Genomic DNA, 22381 nt, shown 5'->3' with positions numbered 1-22381 from the left:
GAAAGGCTATGGTAACTCAGACAACCACATGGTACAACTGTGGTGAGCAGAAAAGCATCTCAAAGTGTACAACATGTCGAACCTTGAGGGAGATTGGATACAACTGCAGAATACCATGTCAGAATCTGTTCCAATCAGCCAGGAACGAAATGCTGAAGCTACAAGGGACACACTCTCACCAAAACTGGACAGCTGAAGACAGATGAATCTGCTGAGGCACACAAATAGCACGGTCAAAATCTGCCATCAACAGCATGACTCCATGCACCCAGCATTCCTTGTATCAACAGCTACTGCGAGTGGTGTAATGGTGTGGGTAATGTTTTCTTGGCATAGTTTGGGGCTGTTTATATTAATCAATTACTGCTTCAATACCACAGCCTATTTGATAATTGTTGTTGACAATATGCATCCCTTCTTGGCCACAATTTACCTATCTCTAATGTCCTCTGGGATGTGGTAGAATGGGAGATTTGCAGCAAGAATATGCAAGTGACAAATCTGCAGAAATTGTGTGATACAATTATGTCAGCATGGGCCAGAATCTTAAAGAAATGTTGCCAACATGGATGCCATGATGAATTAAGAAGGTTTTGAGAGCAACAGGGGGCCTACCCATTATTAGTAGAGTGTCCCTAAATAATAAATCATTGTTAACGTCTGTGTGTGTGCAGATAATACAGTGTATATAAATATTTATATATGGTGAAATTTTGAGACCCCAACAATCCCACAACTGCTCTGTGTGCCAACACTCTGATAATGCAGGCAGGGACTGGTTGTCCGCTGCCAATGCAACTGTAAGTTCACAAACTTACTGTGTAACACATTTGTCGGCCACTGGCTGCTGCAAGGAACAGTTAAAATCAGCTGCTGACTGGGATGTGAGTGCAATTTCTGTCTCCTTGCATGTGCAGGAAGGCTATCTGTTCTTCTGATCTGAGAAGAGAGTGAATGCAGGACAACGTCATTGTCGCTGCTTACATGCTGCGGGTGTCTGAGTAACAGCTCCTGTCTGAATAAATACTTTGAGAAGGTTCTTGTCTTCACAACAATAAAGCAGATTTGTTTGGGAACCTGGACTCACCACCTCCTCTCCTGTGCAAGTCTGCGACCCATACGTCTCTCTCTCTCTCTATTTTATATGCAGTATATAATATATATATATATATATATATATATATATATATATATATATATATATTACTAAATCACAGTTGTATAATTATATGCTCGGATGCCGGACGCACCGAGGCACATGCGCACAGCGCCCCAGAGTCAAACCCAGCGGCTTCCCAGAGTCAGTAGGTGACGCCCAAACAACACAACCTATAAACTAAACTTGCTCTAATCCACTGTGCCAGCAGTCAGTGTGGCGTATTTGAATCACATAATGGTAATTCAATATTAAAAGTAAGTTGAATTATGATTCCTAACAGTAAACGACTTCTACCTAACGACACAGCCACAGAAAAACAAAAACGAGACCGCATGGATAAGAACAATAAACGAAGGCTCCTACAACGCACTTCAGACACCAGAAGCAAAGAAGTCACGGCTCCAAAAAGAAAGAGCTCAACTAACGGAAATACAAAAACGAGCCCGTATGGATAAAAGCAATGAACGAAGGCGCCCACAATGCACTTCTGAAACAGCAGAGGCAAAGGAGTCACGGCTCCAAAAAGAAAGAGCTCAACGATTAGAAATACAAAAACAAGCCCGTATGGATACGACCTGTAAACTAAACCTAAAGTAAAGCGTGCACGCCAGGTTGTACAGTATATATGCACAGATGCCAGAGGCAACAGGCAAGCCGTACACACTACCACCGCTGCCCAAACGCGACCGCCCACACCACCACATATACCACCTTCGTTTAGTACTGTGCACCTCCAAGCCTGGGTCCGCCACCATCATCACTTCAGCACGCGAATCCGCCGCCGTCAGCAAACGACTTCTAGCTGACGACACAGCCATAGAAAAACAAAAACGAGACTGCATGGATGAAAACAATAAATGAAGGCGCCTACAACGCACTTCTGAAACACCAGAACCAGATGAGTCACAGCTCCAGAAAGAAACAGCTTCAGTACAAATATGTTTATTTAATTGAATGAAAAATTTCCCAGGACGCACCCACCCTCCATGATTTTTCATCCCTCCAAATATTGGAGGGAACAGAAAGTGATTGGCATTCTTGGATTTGCGATACTTTCGAGAATCGCGGGGTTACTGGTATGTATATATAAATTAAAGGAATACTTTTGAATCAGAGTATAGCATCAAGTCAATGAAACGTCTGGGTTATTGATCAGTTAAGTAGCAGAGGGGGTTGTTAACCAGTTTCAGCTGCTTTGGTGTTAATGATATTAACAACAGGTGCACTAGAGGGGCAACAATGAGTCGACCCCCAAAACAGGAATGGTTTAACATGTGGAGGTCACTGACATTTTTCCCTCCTCATCTTTTCAGACTGTTTTTTCACTAGTTTTGCATTTGGCTACTGTCAGTGTCACTACTCATAGCATGAGGCGATACCTGGACCCTACAGAGGCTGCACAGGTAGAACAACTTCTCCAGGATGGCACATCAATACATGCCATTGCCAGAAGGTTTGCTGTGTCTCCCAGCACAGTCTCAAGGGCATGGAGGAGATTCTAGGACAAAGGCAGTTACTCTAGGAGAGCTGGTTAGGGCAGCAGAAGGTCCTTAACCCATCAGCAAGACAGGTATCTGCTCCTTTAGGCAAGAAGGAAAAGGATGAGCACTGCCAGAGGCCACTGGTGTGAATGTCTCTGACCAAACAATCAGAAACAGACTTCATGAGGGTGGCCTGAGGGCCCGACGTCCTCTAGTGGGCCCTGTGCTCACTGCCCGGCACCATGGAGTTCGATTGGCATTTGCCATAAAATACCAGAATTGGCAGGTCCACCACTTGCGCCCTCTGCTTTTTCACAGATGAGAGCAGGTTCACCCTGAGCACATCTAACAGATGTGAAAGGGTCTGGAGAAGCCATGGAGAACGTTATGCTGCCTGTAACATCATTCAACATGACCGGTTTGGTGGTGGGTCAGTGATGGTCTGGGGAGGTATATCCATGGAGGGACGCACAGACCTCTACAGGTTAGACAATGGCACCTTGACTGCCATTAGGTATCGGGATGAAATCCTTGGACCCATTGTCAGACCCTATGTTTGTGCAGTGTGTCCTGGGTTCCTCCTGGTGCATGACAATGCCTGGCCTCATGTGGCGAGAGTATGCAGGCATTTCCTGGAGGATGAAGGAATTGATATCACTGACTGGTCCCCCACGCTTGCCTGACCTAAATCCAATAGAACACCTCTGGGACATTATGTTTCCGGTCCATTTGACACCGCCAGATTGCACCTCAGACTGTCCAGGAGCTCAGTGATGCCCTGGTCCAGATCTGGGAGGAGATCCCCCAGGACACCATCCGTGGTCTCATTAGGTGCATGTCCCGACGTTGTCAGGCATGCATACAAGCACATGGGGGCCATACAAACTACTAGGTATGATTCTGAGTTGCTGTAATGAAATTTCAGCTAAATGGACTAGCCTGCCACATCATTTTTTCATTTTGATTTTCGGGATGTCTTTGAATTCAGCCCTTTGTAGGCTAATAATTTTCATTTCCATCAAATGATGTGGCATCCTTTCGTTTCTAATACATTACCCAGTCCATATCAATATAGATATCCAGCATGATTTTTTTCTCATTGAGATCTGATATGTTTTCAAAGTGTTCCTTTAATCTTTTTGAGCAGTTTATATATAAAAGCATAGCCCAGTCCATCCTCCTTAGACTTTGCTGAATCTGCTCAAAATTTGCCCTACCAAACTTAAACATTAACAGTTTTGAATTCTCGCCCTTCCAAAACACTGTGACTTGTATTATATTATCGTCAAATGACCATAGTGGTCCAATCACCTCTACACCCTCAATTCTATGCATAATATTACAAAATACTACATCTAGGAAAGCTTTCTCCCACATAAGTACTTACTGTGTTAAAAAACAGTCACTGATTACATCTAAAAACTCCTGATCTTTTGCTCTACTATTTGCAAGGTTTGCCCAATTAATATTCAGGTAAAGTCCCCCACGACTATAATATCCCCCTGTCAACTTGCCTTTTTGATATATACACACTCACCCACCCACACACATACATATATCACACATACTATTGTCTAAAACATATAATTTTTATATAATAGTATAGTAATCATATTTTCAGTTCATTCCTAAATTATAAGGTTCACCTGATGTTTGTGTTTACAAGTTAAATGCCTTTTGACCACACACAGTTTTTAGCCCCACTGCATATTAGTAGATGCAATTATATGACACACTTTATACATTTATAAATGCTTGCCAACAAAACTGTAGTATGGCAAACTCAGGAAGAAAAAATGCATGCAGCTAGTAAAAAATCACCTGTCTGTGCAAAAGAAACACAAGTAAAACACCATCTACAAATGGAGAGACAAAACAAAGTAAATAAAAGAGCTGTCATATGCAATTTACAGAACCATGTTATGTGCAAATCTTTTGTAGAAATTTTAAATGGTATTAGCTCAAGATTTGTGACAAACTCCGATTTCTTTTGAAGAGTTTGTGAATTCCATACTGCCCCGTGTGCATAAAAATATGACTTGTCCCAGTGCTTGTTTACGTATTTGTTGTTTTGGTAGTGTTCTTCGTGGCCCTTAACAGTACAGAAGTCGGTATAGGTGGACAACCATTTAGCAATATGTCTCTTATGATGTGAAGTGAACCAATAAATATGTCTGTGATGTCTCAGACTGTTCACTTTACAAGGTCTGTGTGTTTCTCTACCATCTCAGTGCTTGTTATAATACTTCACCTCTACAGCCAGAGCGAAATCAAGATATGTCCAGCTTAATGTCCACCTACAACAGTTAATATCAATACATGGATGAGTTCTACAAGGGACTGTATATAACATGCCATTATAAATTACACAGTACAGTTTCTGTTTAATTTTTATAAGGTCATCTTTTGTCTCCATTTGTGTGTTTCTCCTCACATTATAAATTTTATTTTGCAAGTTTTATTTTTGCCAATATAGATTTTTTTTACCAGCTATGTATATATTTCCTCTGCATTTGTCATGGTGTGCTTTTGTCAACACACATTTGTCAGCATCTTTTTTTCCCCATGTGATTTTTCTCACAACACCCTGCTCTATAAATGCCTACACTACTGGTAACGCATTGCTCTCAACTGATTAAACTTGCAGCGTATGTACTGTATATCGATTCTTTGTCTGCTCTAGAAAGCCCTACTTATTCATCTGTTTCTTAAGCATATTTTCCTTATGATATCTTAGTATGCAGTAAATAAACATATAAATAAATAAAACAGTCTAAGGCAAAAACATTACTGCCTCCTCAGCCCAAACTAATCCAGTGCTATAGTCCCCTACTAATGATGATTGTCTATCCCTCTGGGGTGGATACCTTCCTGAACAACTTTAAACTTATCTTGTAGCATTGCATTACCTCAATTTTAAAAAAGCAAAAAAAGGTAACAAATCTGTATATATCTCACAAAATATATTCTAAAAATTTTGTTTTTGTTTTTTTTTCTTCAGTATTTCAACCTTGTACCAATAATAGAGGTTTTCATTAGGACTATTCCTAAACCTTTTTAATACATTGTGAAGTTATTCACATATGCATTCAGAATAAAAGAAATGGCTACAGTGTGACTTTTTTTTTTTTTTTTTTAATTATATTTTATTAATTTTTATTGTAATCATTCCATTCAAACAGATCAATTTATAACCAAACAAATTAAAAACAAATCAAACCCCACCCCTGAGAAGGAGAGCTTAGCTAAAGGAGAATTGCTTAGAGCTTTTTAATAAGACAACATTAAGCAAAGGAAAGGGACAAATAAATATATATGTAAATAAGAGATAGAGAAGGGAGTTAAATGCGGTAATGGTTATTTCTCTTATTCTAAAATAATATTGATCAGATCCTGCCAGGTTTTGAAAAAATTTTGTACAGATCCTCTAACTGAGAATTTGATTTTTTCCAATTTCAAATAATACAAAACAACGGTTTCCCACTGACTTATCACAGGAGAGTTAGGATTCTTCCAATTTAACAGAATGAGTCTGCGTGCCAAAAGTGTAGTGAATGCAATCATCGTTTGCTTGTCCTTTTCCACTTCAAGTCCGTCTGGAAGAACACCAAACACAGATGTTAATGGGTTAGGAGGGATTGTGACCCCAAGGCTGTCTGAAAGGTACTTAAAAATTTTTGTCCAAAATGATGTTAATTTGGTGCACACCCAGAACATGTGACCCAGTGAGGCAGGAGCTTGGTTGCAGCGTTCGCAGGTTGGATCTTGCCTTGGAAACATTTTGGACAGTTTTAAGCGAGAGAGATGAGCTCGGTATATAACTTTTAGTTGAATAATTCTGTGCTTTGCGCATATGGAGCTCGAGTGAAATCTTTGCTTTGCTACCTTCCACTCCTTTTCTGATATATTGATTAAGAGATCTTCTTCCCAATGTCCTCTTGGATCTTTGAAAGGTAGGGACTCTAATAGGATTTTATATAATGCGGAAATGGTGTTTAATTCCTCGGCATTGAGCAGTATTTTTTCCAGCATTGTGGAGGGTGCAAGGTGGGGAAAATCGGGCAATTTCTGTTTAACAAAATTTCTAATTTGAAGATAGTGAAAGAAATGTGTAGCTGGGAGGTTGAATTTCGAACATAATTGTTCAAAAGATGCAAATATGTTCTCTATATAAAGATCTCTGAGCATTTTAATCCCAAAACTTTTCCAGGTATTAAAAACTGGATATGTTTGCAGAGGGTTGAAAGAGGTGGTTTTCTTGCAGAGGTGCCACCGATAAAAGATTTTCCATCTTAAAATGCTTTCTAATTTGGTTCCATATTCTAAGTGAGTAAAACACAATTGGGTTATTAGTATATTTGCGATAACTTGCATTTATTGGAGAGCAGAGCAGGGTACAGTGTGACTTTCTAGGGTACTAGTATCTCTAAACAGATGAAGGTATCAATTCTCAAAACATCTGTTATTTATTATTTTGTTGCTTTGAATTGTTTTGCTGCATGTTGTATGAAGTACTTTGAGACAATGTGCTTGGAGCAACACACTATTTAATGTCTGATTGATTTTTCATGTGAGAATTGAGAATTTCAAATTTTTAAATGGAGTGCCAGGATGAAAGGCAATAGTTAACTTTGTAATTGCTTCATACAAATGGAGCTACAGCATGTCTGTCAAACTTATCTTTTTAAAAGCGTACCAACTCATTAATATTCAAAACATGTTATATGCAGAGCACAATGACTGTTGGTTTTCTGAAAGACCCCCTTTAAAGTGTGTTTCATATATAGATTGCATCCATATATGGTTTACTGAGATTACATTAAATGTGCCATTAAAATGTCTCCTTAATGTCTCATGTGCACATAGAATTTAGATGGACTCTCCAGATATGCAAAGCTATTCAAGGTTTAGTTGTCGCTTGCATTTGTCTGTGTATAGCACACTGCACCACAGCTACTAATCTGAAGTTAGAATGAGAATGGGTTGTTAGTAATGACCAAACACCACAAAGTGAAAAGAATGTGATATGCCACGCTGTCATAAAACACTTCTGTATTTTAGCATGATGCCAAAGATGCGACATCTCATGAAGGAGGAGGTAGGTTGACTTCAGACATGCTGTTAATGCAACTGTGCTCACTTTTAAAAGCTATGCAGGTCCCAAGGCTGGTCACCCATCTGCAGTGTTCCTGACTGCTGCCACCACCTCACACAATCTTTTCTGCTGACTTGATTGTTACTTGTGGAGAGAAAACATATTTACATTTTTACTTCTGTTAAATGTGAATATCATTGATGAAATGTTTCAGTGCTGAATCCAGAGGATAACCAAGTTATATATAAAAAAAAAGTCTGACACAACCAATTTTGCATTTTAAAAATTACTATTGATTTTTTTTATTGTCAGAAATACATAATCACTCAATTTAAAAAATAATACTTAAACCGAGTGAGTAGCTTTTTTAGTTATCAAAAATATCTGCAGAGAGTGACAAATTCTCCGTTTTGGTATTTACTGATTATTCTTTATCCCTAAAAATGCCTATTTTGATTATGTAATGATTAGAAAGTTCAGATACTGGTAAAAAAAATAACTTTTGTTTAATAGAAAATATAGGTTGTTCATGAAATGGCCTCTTAATTTTGTATTTTGCTTTAAAAATGCACAGGCAGTGTAATAGCACCATCAGTAAATATATTTTTGTTAATAAATGTAAGGTTGAAAACGATCACCTTTGTCAAGGCCGCAGGAAAGTTGCAAGAGGTTAGATACCATGGCTTGTGTAGGGGGACCCTCACGTATTCTCAAGGTACACTAACTTGGAGGAATATAAAGGTTGAGAACCACTGGTCAAATGGGTCTGCTGTAGAAACAGATGGTTTAGGGTCTGGAAATATACCAGTAATGAGAGGGAAAAAAGAGGAGTGACTGCAAGAGAAAGACAGCAGTTAAAGAATAAGTCCAGAATTTTTCCTATTTAATGACTTATAATTTTAGTAAGAAGGTCTCTTCAATGAAGGATTTTACACTTGATTTTAGAGCAGTTTCAATAGTTCATTTGATGTTTAGTCAATGTTTATTTCTCCAGAGAGCCACAGTTACCCAGACTGAAGTAAGAATAAATAGTGTTTCATTATGAGACAGCCCATCTTCACAATCAGTTCCTGTTTTGTGTTCCCATAATTGTTTATTACCTTTTGTGTTATCTGAACTGAGGAGAACCACTTACATCAATCTGTGTATATTCATTTTGTTTGTTACTGGCATATTGTAAATATGAACTTTAATGTCTCTCATTTGTATACTAGGTGTTTGTACATTAATATAATTGCATAATTTCTGATGGCTGTTTTACTTGTTTATTTTTATTGCGCCTTGTGTTTTGGTTGCTTTTCTATTTTGAATTTGTTAGCGGTAGATAATTCTGGCTGCATTTGGTTTTATTATATCTTTGCATTGTTAGTAGGTACAGAATTGCAGAAAATCTATTCAGTGTTTATGCTGGCCTGAGCCTCACTAACTGTTCAACGGTATACCCCCTTTCAGCCTGGTGTATGTGAACTTGATGGGACATCCTGGTAGCAAAACGTATGGGTATTTATTATGCAACTGTACAAATACTTGCTGCTATTGTTTGATGTAGTCAAAATTATTTTTTAATTCCTGTTTGTAATGGAAAAATATCTTAGACCTGGGCGCCAGCCTTACTATTCTCTATCTATCTATCTATCTATTCATTGGTATTCATTAAAAAAATCTTTTATTTCATGTCATTTTAATATATACTAGCCAACCCGCTGCGTACCATACGCCGCATAATCAGGCCGCTTTTTTAATGATTTTTAAGCACAAGGAAAAAATTTACATTTGAAAAATCCGGAGGAGAGGGGAAGGACGCCCATTACGCCCCATCCATCATGCTAGTCTGCCGATTTCTCGTTCAGTAACCTATGAGTAGTGATGGGCGGGGTGAAGCCTCGCGAAGCATCAACACGTTTGAAGCAATTGTGTCGGAAATTGTATCGAAGCTTCGAAGCATTTGACACTCACCTCTCTCGTGACACCTCCTGGCCATTTTCATTAACGTTACAGAAACTTATGATACACTTCAATGACGTCTGTTAAAAGTCGTATTGCTTTTATTTTTTCGTAGCTACAGACTGACAACGAAGAGAAGGGTTCGTCAGCAGCTTCTAGTGTCTGATGTCTAAAAAATATAAATATAACTAACGCCGACAGGCAGAATGCACTACACGATAGCAAGAGTTAAACAAAATAAGACGCCTCACTCATGCATTCCCGGCTCTTTCAATTAGTATTTACTTTTGCACTGTATCATTATAATCACTCCTGTTATTAGTATTATAATTAACCCATATCTTTTCTTGAGATCACATTTAATAGCCTTAAATGTTTTCTTTGGTCTGTCTTAATTAAAACGGAGTAGACAGAAAATAAAGGTTTATCCCTGTACTTTGCCATGATATAGGTAAGCACATTTGAGAAAGAAAATGTGAAATCTTTAAATCACAGATGTCATTATTCGATCAAGTATTAAAATCTGCAGTGCTTCGAAAGCTCGACACAGTGTCGAAACCTTAGTATCGAGCGGCCCATCACTACCTGTGAGTCACGTAGAGTTTTCATTGTTGTTTGCGATTCTGGCCACTTTTCGCGTACTGAGTTGTTCCGGAGTCACAGTTGAGAAACAGTTTTTTAATGTCTTTTAAGCACAGGGGAAAAAATGAACATGTGGCCCGGTGCATTCTTTAACTGCCTTGTGGCGCTGTAGTAGTACGGCTGCTTTGCAGTAAGGAGACAGTGGAAGATTGTGGGTTCGCTTCCCGGTTCCTCCCTGTGTGGATAGCAAATTATCCGCGACAAACAAACTGTTTTACACACTGCAAACCAATCCGCGCCGCTTTTTCAATGTTTTTTAAGCAGAGGGAAAAAAATGAACATTTGGAAAATCCGTAACGCTGCTTTCAGTAAGTACAATGCACACGCGTTTAATTTGTCAGCCACTTTTTGCCAGCTGTCTTTTCTGGTTTGGGCCGCTTTTGCAGTGTTACCTCTTGTGTATATTATATCTTGAAATCCTTCGAGTTGCTAATTAACTAACTAACACCCACCCACTCAGCTTGTGTGAAAAAAATGCGCCCGTTCTTTCATCATTTTGTTGCAGCCTATCAAAGACTTGCTGATCATGTTTTGTAGACTCAATATATATTGGCTTTTCACTCAGCGCGAGGGCGCGCATTCATCTCGGATTATTGCATCTTGCTAGACTAATCTGCTACACGGCTGCGTTTGAAAAACCGACTTATCCCGGATGAGTTTCACCGACATTAATGATTAGGAATCTGGTTGAAACAAAACCCTGCAGCCACAGGGGTTCACCAGGACCGAGTCTGGCAAACACTGCTAAACAGAGACGAAACCGACTCATGTGAGGAGTGGGGGCGGGCAAAGTAGTTGCAGCTATTGATTATTCAGTGTTGTTTGCCTGGGTGTCTGATCTGCTCAACAGGATTATAAATAAAAGGAAAACAATGTGAAGGCAATGTCACAGGTGATCCTGTGGTATAGCGGGTCCACAGCTCCCCTTCAAAAGCCCATTTTTAAATAAATAATTATCGCACTCACAGTGTAGCGAGGGGCGTGGAAGTGTGGCTGAAACGGTTTCAGGGTAGACTCGTGCATCGGGCATTTCTCCCCTGTGCAGTGTGTGAGCGAGCGAGTGAGGAGAGAGAGAGAGAAAGCCGTTACGTTAAGAGTGAGTGAGAGCAGGCTCGAAGGCAATGTGTTCCTGTGGTATAGCGGGTCCATAGCTCACCTTCAAAAGGTCATTTTTAATCAGGCGACTGACAGTAGTGGAGTCAGGCACAGAGAAGGTCAGCTGCAGAGAAAGCGTCTCGACTGTTGCAGGGCCTGAAGCAGGTGAGACGCTAATGAAAAAGAGGCACAGGGCTTATTGGTTTTTAAAGACTGCTTCCTTCATTGTGTTTTAACTTCAGTTTTAAAGGATTGCGCGGCTCTCTCTTGCGCTGCCTGTGTGTGCCTCTGTCTCTCTGTGGCGCTGCCTCTGTGTGTGTGCGCGGCTCTCTCTCGCGCTGCCTTTGTGTGTGTGCGTGGCTCTCTCTCGCGCGCTGCCTGTGTGTGCGCTTGTCTCTCTCTCTCTCTCTGGCGTTGCCTCTGTGTGTGTGCGCATCTCTCTCTCTCGCGCTGCCTGTGTATGCCTCTGTCTCTCTCTGGCGTTGCCTCTGTGTGTGTGTGTGTGCCTCTGTCTCTCTGGCGCTGCCTCTGTGTGTGCGCGCGGCTCTCTCTCTCGCGCTGCCTGTGTGTGAACCAAGATTCCACTGAGGTTGACTAATGAAAAGTCAACGTGGTTCAGGGCTGCAAGTGGACTGTGGCACAGACAAACAGAAATGACGGCATGTTTTTCGAGGCGTCGCGTCCGAGTTGGTGGGCGTGACTGTGATTTTTTTCGTCGTATCCAATGGTCTAAGAGTTGGTGGGTGTGGCTCCTTCCTGCGTGCGCCATTGGCGTCTAACTTGTCGGCGGTTTAGTGAATCCATGCCCCTTCCGGCGTGCTTTCCATGGTCGGCTACTTGTCTTCTGGCTTAGTGAATTATATATATAGATTTTTGGAGCTTAATTCAAAAGTGAAAAAAACATTTTTGTCCATTATTTAACATTTTTTAGCAGTCTATTCTATTTTTTTTTGTTTTTGCACTATAAGTAAATATCAGTATTTTTATTTTAATGATAATTTGTTTAAATGTAATATTTTCTAACACAAAAATCTATGTTTAAAGCTTAACTCATCAATAAGAAAATTAACTGCAATGAGCTCATGATTCATATGTGGGGACCTGAGAGCTCTGTGTATCTTACTGGGTCAGAAGTCAGAGCATACAAAATCCCTATACTGTGAGGGGGACAGCATGCCCAAGAACTGACATTGGGTTTAGAAGGAATGGCCAGCTAGAAGTAAGCTGCTGTTTGCTTCCTAAAATATCAACAGACATAGATTGGTGGATAAAGTGTTGATACTACTGTGTCATATTAAGTTCTTTTAAATGAAGCCGTTTGATTAAATTATGATTAAAATATTAGACTGACTGTTTTTTGGTGTAAAGGTGTCCACAAAAGGCACTTTAAATTCTGAGGTTCTTTTTATATTGGTGGACAAGTTAATGCTGGAAATGCCTAAACTATTAACACTCACTTAGAACAGATAAGCTCAAATAAAAAGCAAAAATATCAACATTGGCCAAGGCTAGATACCTCAACATCAATACATTACCAGGAGCTAGAAGCCGGTCCACTCACGATATATCCCTGACAGTGCTGATCAGTCTGCTTCCTCTGAAAGGGCTACAATTCAGAATACCCAAACAAAAGCCAGGAACCAGTACTCCCATCAGGTTTTTTGTATCCTGATGGCTACTTTTGAAAGGGCTACACAATATAACAAAAATGAAGGGCTGATCATTACTCCTGACAGTATATGACCTAAATGGAAAGTTCTCTTCATTAACAATCCTCAGTCATTGCTAAATGTCAGTAAACAACTGGACAACCTCGGCAAAGCAATATTCAAACAATTTCAAACATTACTTATGCTTATTAAAAGGAGAAACCAGGTGTAAATATTATGTCAACATACAGACTGAACATTTCAAATCAGGGTCACACAGCAAGCTTTGTATCAGGTGGAAGTAGATGTGGACATTGCAGTGTTTGTTTTCTTAAACCAGGACTGATGCTTGAGCGTGGAGGGGTGGTCTGTAGGTCGCAAAATCTCACTGAATTGTCTTCTCTTTGGCAGTTGTTTTTCTCTCTCTCTCCTAATGTTTTTTTAAGGGCTTTGAATTTACAGTGTCATGCTATCTGCCATATACATAATATTGCATCAGTCAAAAAACAGGGACAACTGATACATAGTTGGGATGATTGTTCATTAAGTTATTTTTGAAACATTTCCATTTTGAAGTCCCAAGCTTCCATTTCACATATTCTTACAAGCATACACACACTGGTCACTTTATCTAAGTTTAAACATACACATTCTAATAAACCAGCAAGCTCGCGATTCTCGAAAGAATCGCAAATCCAAGAATGGCAATCACTTTCTGTTCCCTCCGATACTTGGAGGGATGAAATATCATGGAGGGTGGGTGCGTCCTGGGAAAGTTCATTTAATTAAATAAACATATTTGTACTAAAGCGGCTTCTTTTTGGAGCTGTGACTCATCTGGTTCTGGTGTTTCAGAAGCGCATTGTAGGAGCTTTCGTTTATTGTTTTTATCCCTGCAGTCTCTTTTTTGTTTTTCTATGGCTGTGTCTTCAGCGAGAAGTCGTTTGCTGACGGCGGCAGATTCGCGTGCTGAAGTGACTATGGCGGCGGATCCGGTGCGGTGGTGTGGGCGGTCACGTTCGGGCGGCTGTACAACCTGGCATGCACGCTTTACCTCAGGTTTAGTTCACAGGTCGTAGCCATGGTAAAGTTTTCATTTAATTAAATAAACATATTTGTACTAAAGCGGTTTCTTTGTGTGGGCGCCTTCATTCATTGTTTTTATCTATACGGGCTCGTTTAGAGGTCGTAGCCATATAGGCTCGTGTTTGTATTACTAATCGTTGAGCTCCTTCCATTTGGAGCCGTGACTCCTAGCCTCCGTGTATTGTTTTTATCCATGCGGTCTCGTCTTTGTTGTTCTGTGGCTGTGTTGTTAGGTAGAAGTCGTTTACTGTTAGGAAGCATACTCCAACTTACACACACTGACTGCTGGCACAGTGGATTAGAGCAGGTGTAGTTTACAGGTCGTGGTGTTTGGGCACCATGCACTGACTGTGGGAACTATGGGCTCGGTTTTGTATTACAAATCGTTGAGCTCTTTCCATTTGGAGACGTGACTCCTCCAGTGCGCATGCGCTTCAGTGCGTCCGCCGTGCATAAATTAAACTGTCGTTTAGTAATATAGATAATGCCACTCTTTTAAAAATTTTATACTTATTTTCTCAGAATCCCTTTTCTATTTTACATACAACTCAGAATCTAGTGCCAAATTCGATACCTTTGTAAAACTATCTCATGAATATTAGTGATCTAATGAGGTAATTTGTACCTGCCTTCCATTTCAGTTATAGAACATTTCGATTACAGAAATGTCAGCTTTCCCACATAAGCTCTCAGCCCACGAATTAAAAATCATTATCTAAATAATTCTAAAATAAAAACACAGTGAAGTAAAACATACAAATTAAATATTATGAGTCACATTTAACATAATATAAAAACACATTTTTTTACAGCATTAAATTGACAAACTATTTTCATGCTAAATTGATTTATAACAATATTGCATACATAAATAAATTTGTATTATATACATAAATAATTTGTTACATTTTAATTAAGTTTCTTTTAAACTTTGTACTTAAATGTAACATTATGGAAACATTTTAATTATAGTTTTTATTGTGTTCATGAATGCAAATTTTTTTTAACAAGTTTAACTTTGCAGAACTCTGCATTATATTAAAACATTAGGACATTTTTAAGGTCAACAAAATCCTTTGTAACTCTAAACACTTAAGAGGTGACCGTCACGTCACCTCTTAATCTCCATTTGCTTATACAGTAATCCCTCGCTATATCGCGCTTCGCCTTTCGCGGCTTCACTCCATCGCGGATTTTATATGTAAGCATATTTAAATATATATCGCGGATTTTTCGCTGCTTCGCGGGTTTCTGCGGACAATGGGTCTTTTAATTTCTGGTACATGCTTCCTCAGTTGGTTTGCCCAGTTGATTTCATACAAGGGACGCTATTGGCAGATGGCTGAGAAGCTACCCAGCTTACTTTTCTCTTGCGCTGACTTTCTCTGATCCTGACGTAGGGGGTTGAGCAGGGGGGCTGTTCGCACACCTAGACGATACGGACGCTCGTCTAAAAATGCTGAAAGATTATCTTCACGTTGCTATCTTTTGTGCAGCTGCTTCCTGAAACGACATGCTGCACGGTGCTTCGCATACTTAAAAGCTCGAAGGGCACGTATTGATTTTTGATTGAAAAACAAACTCTGTCTCTCTCTCTTTGTCTGCTCCTGACGGAGGGGGTGTGAGCTGCCGCCTTCAACAGCTTTGTGCCACGGTGCTTCGCATACTTAAAAGCCAAACAGCCCTATTGATTTGTTTGCTTTTCTCTCTATCTCTGTGACAGTCACTGCTCCTGACACGCACTCCTTTGAAGAGGAAGATATGTTTGCATTCTTTTAATTGTGAGACGGAACTGTCATCTCTGTCTTGTCATGGAGCACAGTTTAAACTTTTGAAAAAGAGACAAATGTTTGTTTGCAGTGTTTGAATAACGTTCCTGTCTCTCTACAACCTCCTGTGTTTCTGCGCAAATCTGTGACCCAAGCATGACAATATAAAAATAACCATATAAACATATGGTTTCTACTTCACGGATTTTCTTATTTTGCGGGTGGCTCTGGAACGCAACCCCCGCGATGGAGGAGGGATTACTGTACTAAAAAACTTTCATTCCTTCAGTCTTTCCACATATCTCATACCCCCACCGTCCTGGAATCAGTCTAGTTTCTCTGAACTTTCTCTAGCATTGCTACGATTTTTTTGTAATATAGAGACCAAAACTGCACATAGTACTACAGACGAGGCATTGCACATGTGTTGTATGCAGTAGCTTAAACATATTCTCCCTTGACATGTACTCCACAAGCCAGGCTAAATAACATATCAACCTACATTCCAACTTAATCAGTTCTACACTTTCTGGATGTAGAAAATTAAGACAGTCCCAATTCCCAAATTCTCCTATGAGGTTTCCAAACCTCACATTGTGGTCTGAAATCTAAAATTTTTTACCTCCTATGTGTAATACCTTACATGTACTTATATTAAACTTCATTTGCCAAGCCTGAATTTGTTCTAGGTCTTTCAGTAAAGATTCAATTTATCCTATATTATCTGCCCTTACATCTAGTTTTGTTTCATCTGCTAACTTAACTACATTGCTATTTATATTTTTATTCAGATCATTTACATACGTTAAAAAACAGCATCTGCACTAATTCTTCAGGAACACTACTTTAAACATCACCTGATTTCAATAATGTTCTTCTCTCCACAACCCAGTGTTTCCAGTATCAAAAATAGTTACTTCTTATTTTAAAAAAAAAAATCAACTGTTGTACCACATAAACTCCATATTACCTGTTTGTTTTTAGCTGGTTTGAAGCAATCGGAGCACACTAAGGCCCTACAGAGATACAAAAGAAAAGTATAAAATAAACATTATTTCCTTCCTCTAAAATACGTTATCAAAAAACAAAAGTATTGTAAAAATACATATAGCACTGCTTCAAGAAAAGCACTAAGGTCTCAGATCAAAAAAATCCAAAAAAAACACAGAGGTACGGTATTAGATATATTAAAAGTAATGTAGTTTTACAAAATCAATTCATAACAATTTTAAATACAAGTTATATGTAATCTCTTTGAAGTTATACTTGCATATCATTTAATAGCCATAATAATTCCTGGAAACCAGAATGACGTAACATTATAAAAATAATTTAGGTAGTAAATATTTTGTTTGAGAAAATATAAGGGGGAGTCAAGTTAAGGTTATAAAATTGCATTTATTAGAAAATGAACCTTAACAAAACCGATGATGTCATTTCTCAATGTAGTCTCCACCCTTCTTAATGCACTTGCGCCACCTGCCAGGAAGTTAAAAGGTTTTGTCTTGTCCTCGCAACCACTCATGCACACAACTTATTGTAGAACACTACAAGCTGAGGGGTACTACAGTCACTAGTGCAAGTTACTGAGACTTACTGGAGACCAATGTGAAGCCTGCTATTCGATCTAAGCAGCAGGGACTGCTGTCTCAAGGAGAACTTTTGCTGCAAGACAATGTCTGCCCACACACTGCTAAGAACACCAAGGCTTGTCTGGAGAAGTTTGTGGTATTGCCACATCCTCCTTATTCACCAGATTTGTCGCAGTGTGATTTCCACCTTTTTGGAACGCTAAAAAAACATCTGGGTGATCTTTGATTCAAGACAGATGATGATGTGAAGAAAGTGGTGCACAAGTAGTTGTGAGGATAACACAAAACCTTTTATTCTGCTGGAATCCAGGTACTTCCAGGCAGGTGGTACAAGTGCATTGAGAAGGGTGGAGAATACATTGAGACATGACATTATCAGTTTTGTTAAGGTTCATTCCATTTTCTAATCAATCCCATTTTATAACTTTAGCTTGACACTTCCTCGTACAATGTCAAAGAACAGGATCAATTATAAACCTTTCCTAAACAGATAATTTACAAAGTAAAGTAAATTGAAAAAAAATTAAAATAGATGCATGAACAATCAAGTTTATGGATAAAATCATTTTCACTTTTATACAACTTTGCTATAAGATGTACATTTTGGATTATGTAAAGGGGAAACTAAAATGTCAAGTCACTAAATTAGCAAAAACTTTAGAATTCACTTCTTCCTTTCAATAGACAGACTTCTTTCTTCAGTGTTAAAAGTTAATTGTGCAGACCTTCTGAATGTTTACTAAAAGCTAACAACAAATTTCACTAGATAACATAAAACAGTTTGGTAAGAAATAGTTGTTCTTATTTGAAGAAAAAACATATTCTTAAGTGGTCTGCTACAAAAAGGAGAATATAATGATAAGTAATCTTGAAACACATCAGCCTTTAACACTCCCAGGCATTTCAAAAACCACAATAACCAGGGTGATGCAGCTTAGCTGGATTTTCACACTATTGCACAAGGACCTGTGCGTCTTACAAAAAAGTATGCCTTGGCCCGAGGGTAAAACTTGGGGAACGTAACATAATAAAGCATTAAATCAATCACAATTGGTTACAGATATTTAAAAACACTGATCCAGTCAGAAATCAAAATATTATGAAATGGGGAATAGCGTCATGAATTCCAAAATCCATTATAATTTGAAAACAAGCTCTCTTACCAAGCCTCTTTTAAATTTACCATCAAATTGTAAAAAAAAACATGAATGATAATTTAATTTAAAGCTTACAGGAAATATTCAATTAAATTAATGAATATGTCTGGGTATTACAAATGCAGCAAACTTACAGAAAGTGGCAATCCCCATTAGTTTCCGGATGAGTGAACACCACACTAATTTCAAAGCAGCTCTAAAAGAAAAAATATACATAAAAACAACTCAGACCAAACAAATATCTCACTTAGTCACAGTAGTTTTTTTAACATTAGGGCCCAGCTCCATACTAAGCAACATAAAAAAAACTACAGAAAATAAGTAAAACTAATTTACTTTATCAAACCTGTTTATTTATCCATAATGATGAATGAAGAGAATGACAGACAGAGTAGGTTAGATGAAGTTGAGATAGTGAAAAAGAAAGTGCAATGGATTAGTAAGGAAGAAGTAAGGACAGCTATGAAAAGGACGAAGAATGGGAAGCCTGTTGGTCCAGATGACATACAGTACCTGTTGAAGGATGGAGGTGTTTAGGAGAGATGGTATGGGAGTTTTTAACCAGATTGTTTAATGTAATCTTGGAAAGTGAGAGGTTGTCTGAGGAGTGGAGAAGAAGTGCACTGGTACAGATTGTTAAGAATAAGGGTGATGTGCATAACTGTAGTAACTACAGAGGGATAAAATTGATCAGCCACAGCATGGAGTTATGAGAAAGAGTAGTGGAAGCTAGGTTAAGAAGAGAGGTGATGATTAGTGAGCAGCAGTACACTGGGAAAGAGCCCTACAGATGTGATGTTTGCTCTGAATGTATAATGGAAAGTACGAAGCATGCCAAAAGGAGTTGCATTGGATCTGTGTGGACCTAGAGAAAGCATATGATAGATTGCGTTGAGAGAAGTTGTGGTATTGTATGAGGAAGTTGGGAGTGGCAGAGAAGTATGTAAGAGTGGTATAGGATATGTACAAGGGAAGAGCAACAGTGGTGAGATCAGTGGTAGGAGTGATTGATACATTTAAGGTGGAGGTGGGATTACATCAGGGATTGGCTCTGAGCCCTTTCTTATTTGCAATGGTGATGGACAGGTTGACAAAGGAGATTAGACCAGAGTCCCTGTGGACTATGATGCTTGCAGATGAAATTGTGATTTGTACGAAAAGTATGGAGCAGGTTGGGGAGACCCTAGAGAGGTGAAGATATGCTCCAGAGAGGAGAGGAATGAAGGTCAGTAGGACAAAGACAGAATACCTGTGTGTGAATGAGAGGGAGGTCAGAAGAATGGTAAGGATAACACAGAGTAGAGTTGGTGAAGCTGGATGAGTTTAAATACTTGGGATCAACAGTACAGAGTAACAGGGAGGATAGAAGAGAGGTAAAGAAGAGAGTGTAAGCAGGGTGGAGAAGAGTGTCAGGAGTGATTTGTGTCAGACGAGTACCAGCAAGAGTGAAATGGAAGGTCTACAAGACGATACTGAGACCAGCTGTGTTAAATAGGTTGGAGATGGTGGCACTGATGAAAAGTCAGGACACAGAGCTGGAGGTGGCAGAGTTAAAGATGTTAAGATTTGCATTGGGTATGTTGAGGATGGACAGGATTAGGAATGAGTACATTAGAGGGTCAGCTCAGGTTGGACGTTTTGAAGACAAAGTCAGAGAAGTGAGATGGTGCTGGTCTGGACATGTGCAAAGGTTTATGGATTTGATGGCAAAACAAGATGCAGAGGACAGGAAGATATGGAAACAGATGACCCACTGTTGTGACCCCTAAAGGGAACAGCCAAAAGAACAAGAACAAACCTGATTAATATGCAGACAGCTGATTTGATCAATATAGTTACATGACCATGTATGACTGTCCCCCACTTCCCACCCCCCCAACTCCACTAACTGCAACATGAGGAACAACTTCCTGTTTTTGATCATGAATGCACCTTCCATTTATTTCCACCAGTATCCTTGTCACAACTTGAACAATGTAGTCAATGCCCTTTAAAAAATCTGAACACCTTGCAAGGACTCGGCATAGTTTGTTTTCTTTTTTAAAACAGCTTTTAAGAATAAAGAGATTCATTTACCACAGTCTACCAATTCCTTTTATGCCAGAGGACACAACTGGCTGCTCGCCTCTATGCTGCTTCTTTATTTTTTGCATTGTGGCAAAAAGACTTGCAAACTGTACTCCAGAAGCAGTCTCAGTAGAACATTATAGAGTTTTTGCATAAGGTTCCTGGATTGGTAGTCATCAGTTTCTGCTACATATTTAGCTCTACCTGTGGTAGACTTTGCAAGTCCTTACAATTAACTGCTTCTCTACATGTTTATCCATTTTTGAAGACCATCCAAATTTCTCTGGAATGTTTTAGCAGCTATGTCCATTTAGTGCCTTGAACATGTTTTACAAGCTTATGAACCATATCTCAATCTATGCTAGGTATATAAATTACAGAAATGATTGTAGATCTCATTAATGGTGTCTTAAGCCTATATCACATTATGGAACCTTTTCAGCAATTTTCAGTTGTAATCTTCATTTATATAATCTTAGTGAGCTGGAGGCAGTTGGCGGAGTGTGAAGCTGATCGTGTAATGTGACATGGCCAGCAACTCACTCCAACTAGTCTATGACTCGTTCTGATAAAATCAAACATATCTGATTTTGTCTTTAGTCATAGGATGGGCTCTGTGTTAATGAGAACTGACAACCAATGAATGCAGCAGTACAATGAATATGACACAGCAAAAAGGAATAAGAAATGCAGGAGTTTTAAACCTCAGAAACAGATGGGAAGCTAGTTTGTCTGATGTCTTTTGTTCTACATATCATGGAAAAAAGAAAAAAGGGCCAACATTGCAGCTGAACTTGCCATAGCTGTTAACCATTCATATATTACCAGCTCTAACAGGCAGCATGCTATTAGCTATCACAAAAAAGAGCGAGCGCAACTGTGCTGGAAGACTGGCACTCAGGTGACAAAGCAGACATGCCTAGCTATTTTCAGTGGTGTTAACTGACATGATCTTGCAAATATGACACACCATCAGCAACTGCAGTCATATTATCTGACATACCCCAAAACCAGAAGTCATGTAATGTGACATTGGCTTTATCATCACTTTTTGTTTTCTTTCCATTAAACAAATTATTTTTTAATTTATTAAATAATCATTTTTCTAGAAATGAATATAAGTGTCTAAGTAAACCATTTACCAACACTATTCTCCTTTTCATGTATACTAGCTGATAAAAAAAATAAAAATGAGCACATTTACTTGACAATATTTTCCTTTTCTGAATTCAAGATGATTATCATTTAGAATCTGTCAATGAAATGGATGCTTCATCATTCTCAGCACGTAAATCAGGGTCCCTTAATTAAATCCAACTAAACTCCTGTTAGAACTGCTAGTTGGATGTATAACTGTAAATTTCCCCTTGGGATTAATAAAGTATCTATCTATCTATCTATCTAACTGTAAGTAGGCATGAGATGATAAAGTTATCCCACTAAACAATTCATACTGCGATTCAGTCTTCACAAGAAAATATTCCCATGATATGACATTTTCATAAAAGCAATTTTACTATATGTTTAGAGTTGCTTATTATTAGACATTCATAAATAAAACACTACAATAATTTCAAATTAGTATGTAAATAAGTGGCTATTACATTACAAGGGTTTTACTCTCTGATAAATAAGGTACTTCAAT

At 38.8% G+C, this 22381-nt stretch overlaps 1 protein-coding gene across 1 annotated transcript in view; it reads right to left on the bottom strand.

The window, feature by feature from the left end:
- Window positions 1-22381, bottom strand: part of pus10 (pseudouridine synthase 10) — a 127606-nt gene that overhangs the window by 49311 nt on the left and 55914 nt on the right. The window contains exons 7-8 of the mRNA XM_051919333.1: window positions 18804-18865; window positions 16891-16936 (exon numbers count right to left, since the gene is read on the bottom strand). Of these exons, the coding sequence (XP_051775293.1) occupies window positions 16891-16936; window positions 18804-18865 (108 nt within the window). The remainder of the gene's footprint in view (window positions 1-16890; window positions 16937-18803; window positions 18866-22381) is intronic.

This window comes from Erpetoichthys calabaricus, chromosome 15 (assembly GCF_900747795.2).
Source record: "Erpetoichthys calabaricus chromosome 15, fErpCal1.3, whole genome shotgun sequence".
NCBI classification, from domain to species: Eukaryota; Metazoa; Chordata; class Cladistia; order Polypteriformes; family Polypteridae; genus Erpetoichthys; species Erpetoichthys calabaricus.
This window is presented reverse-complemented; position numbering and strand designations above follow the sequence as displayed.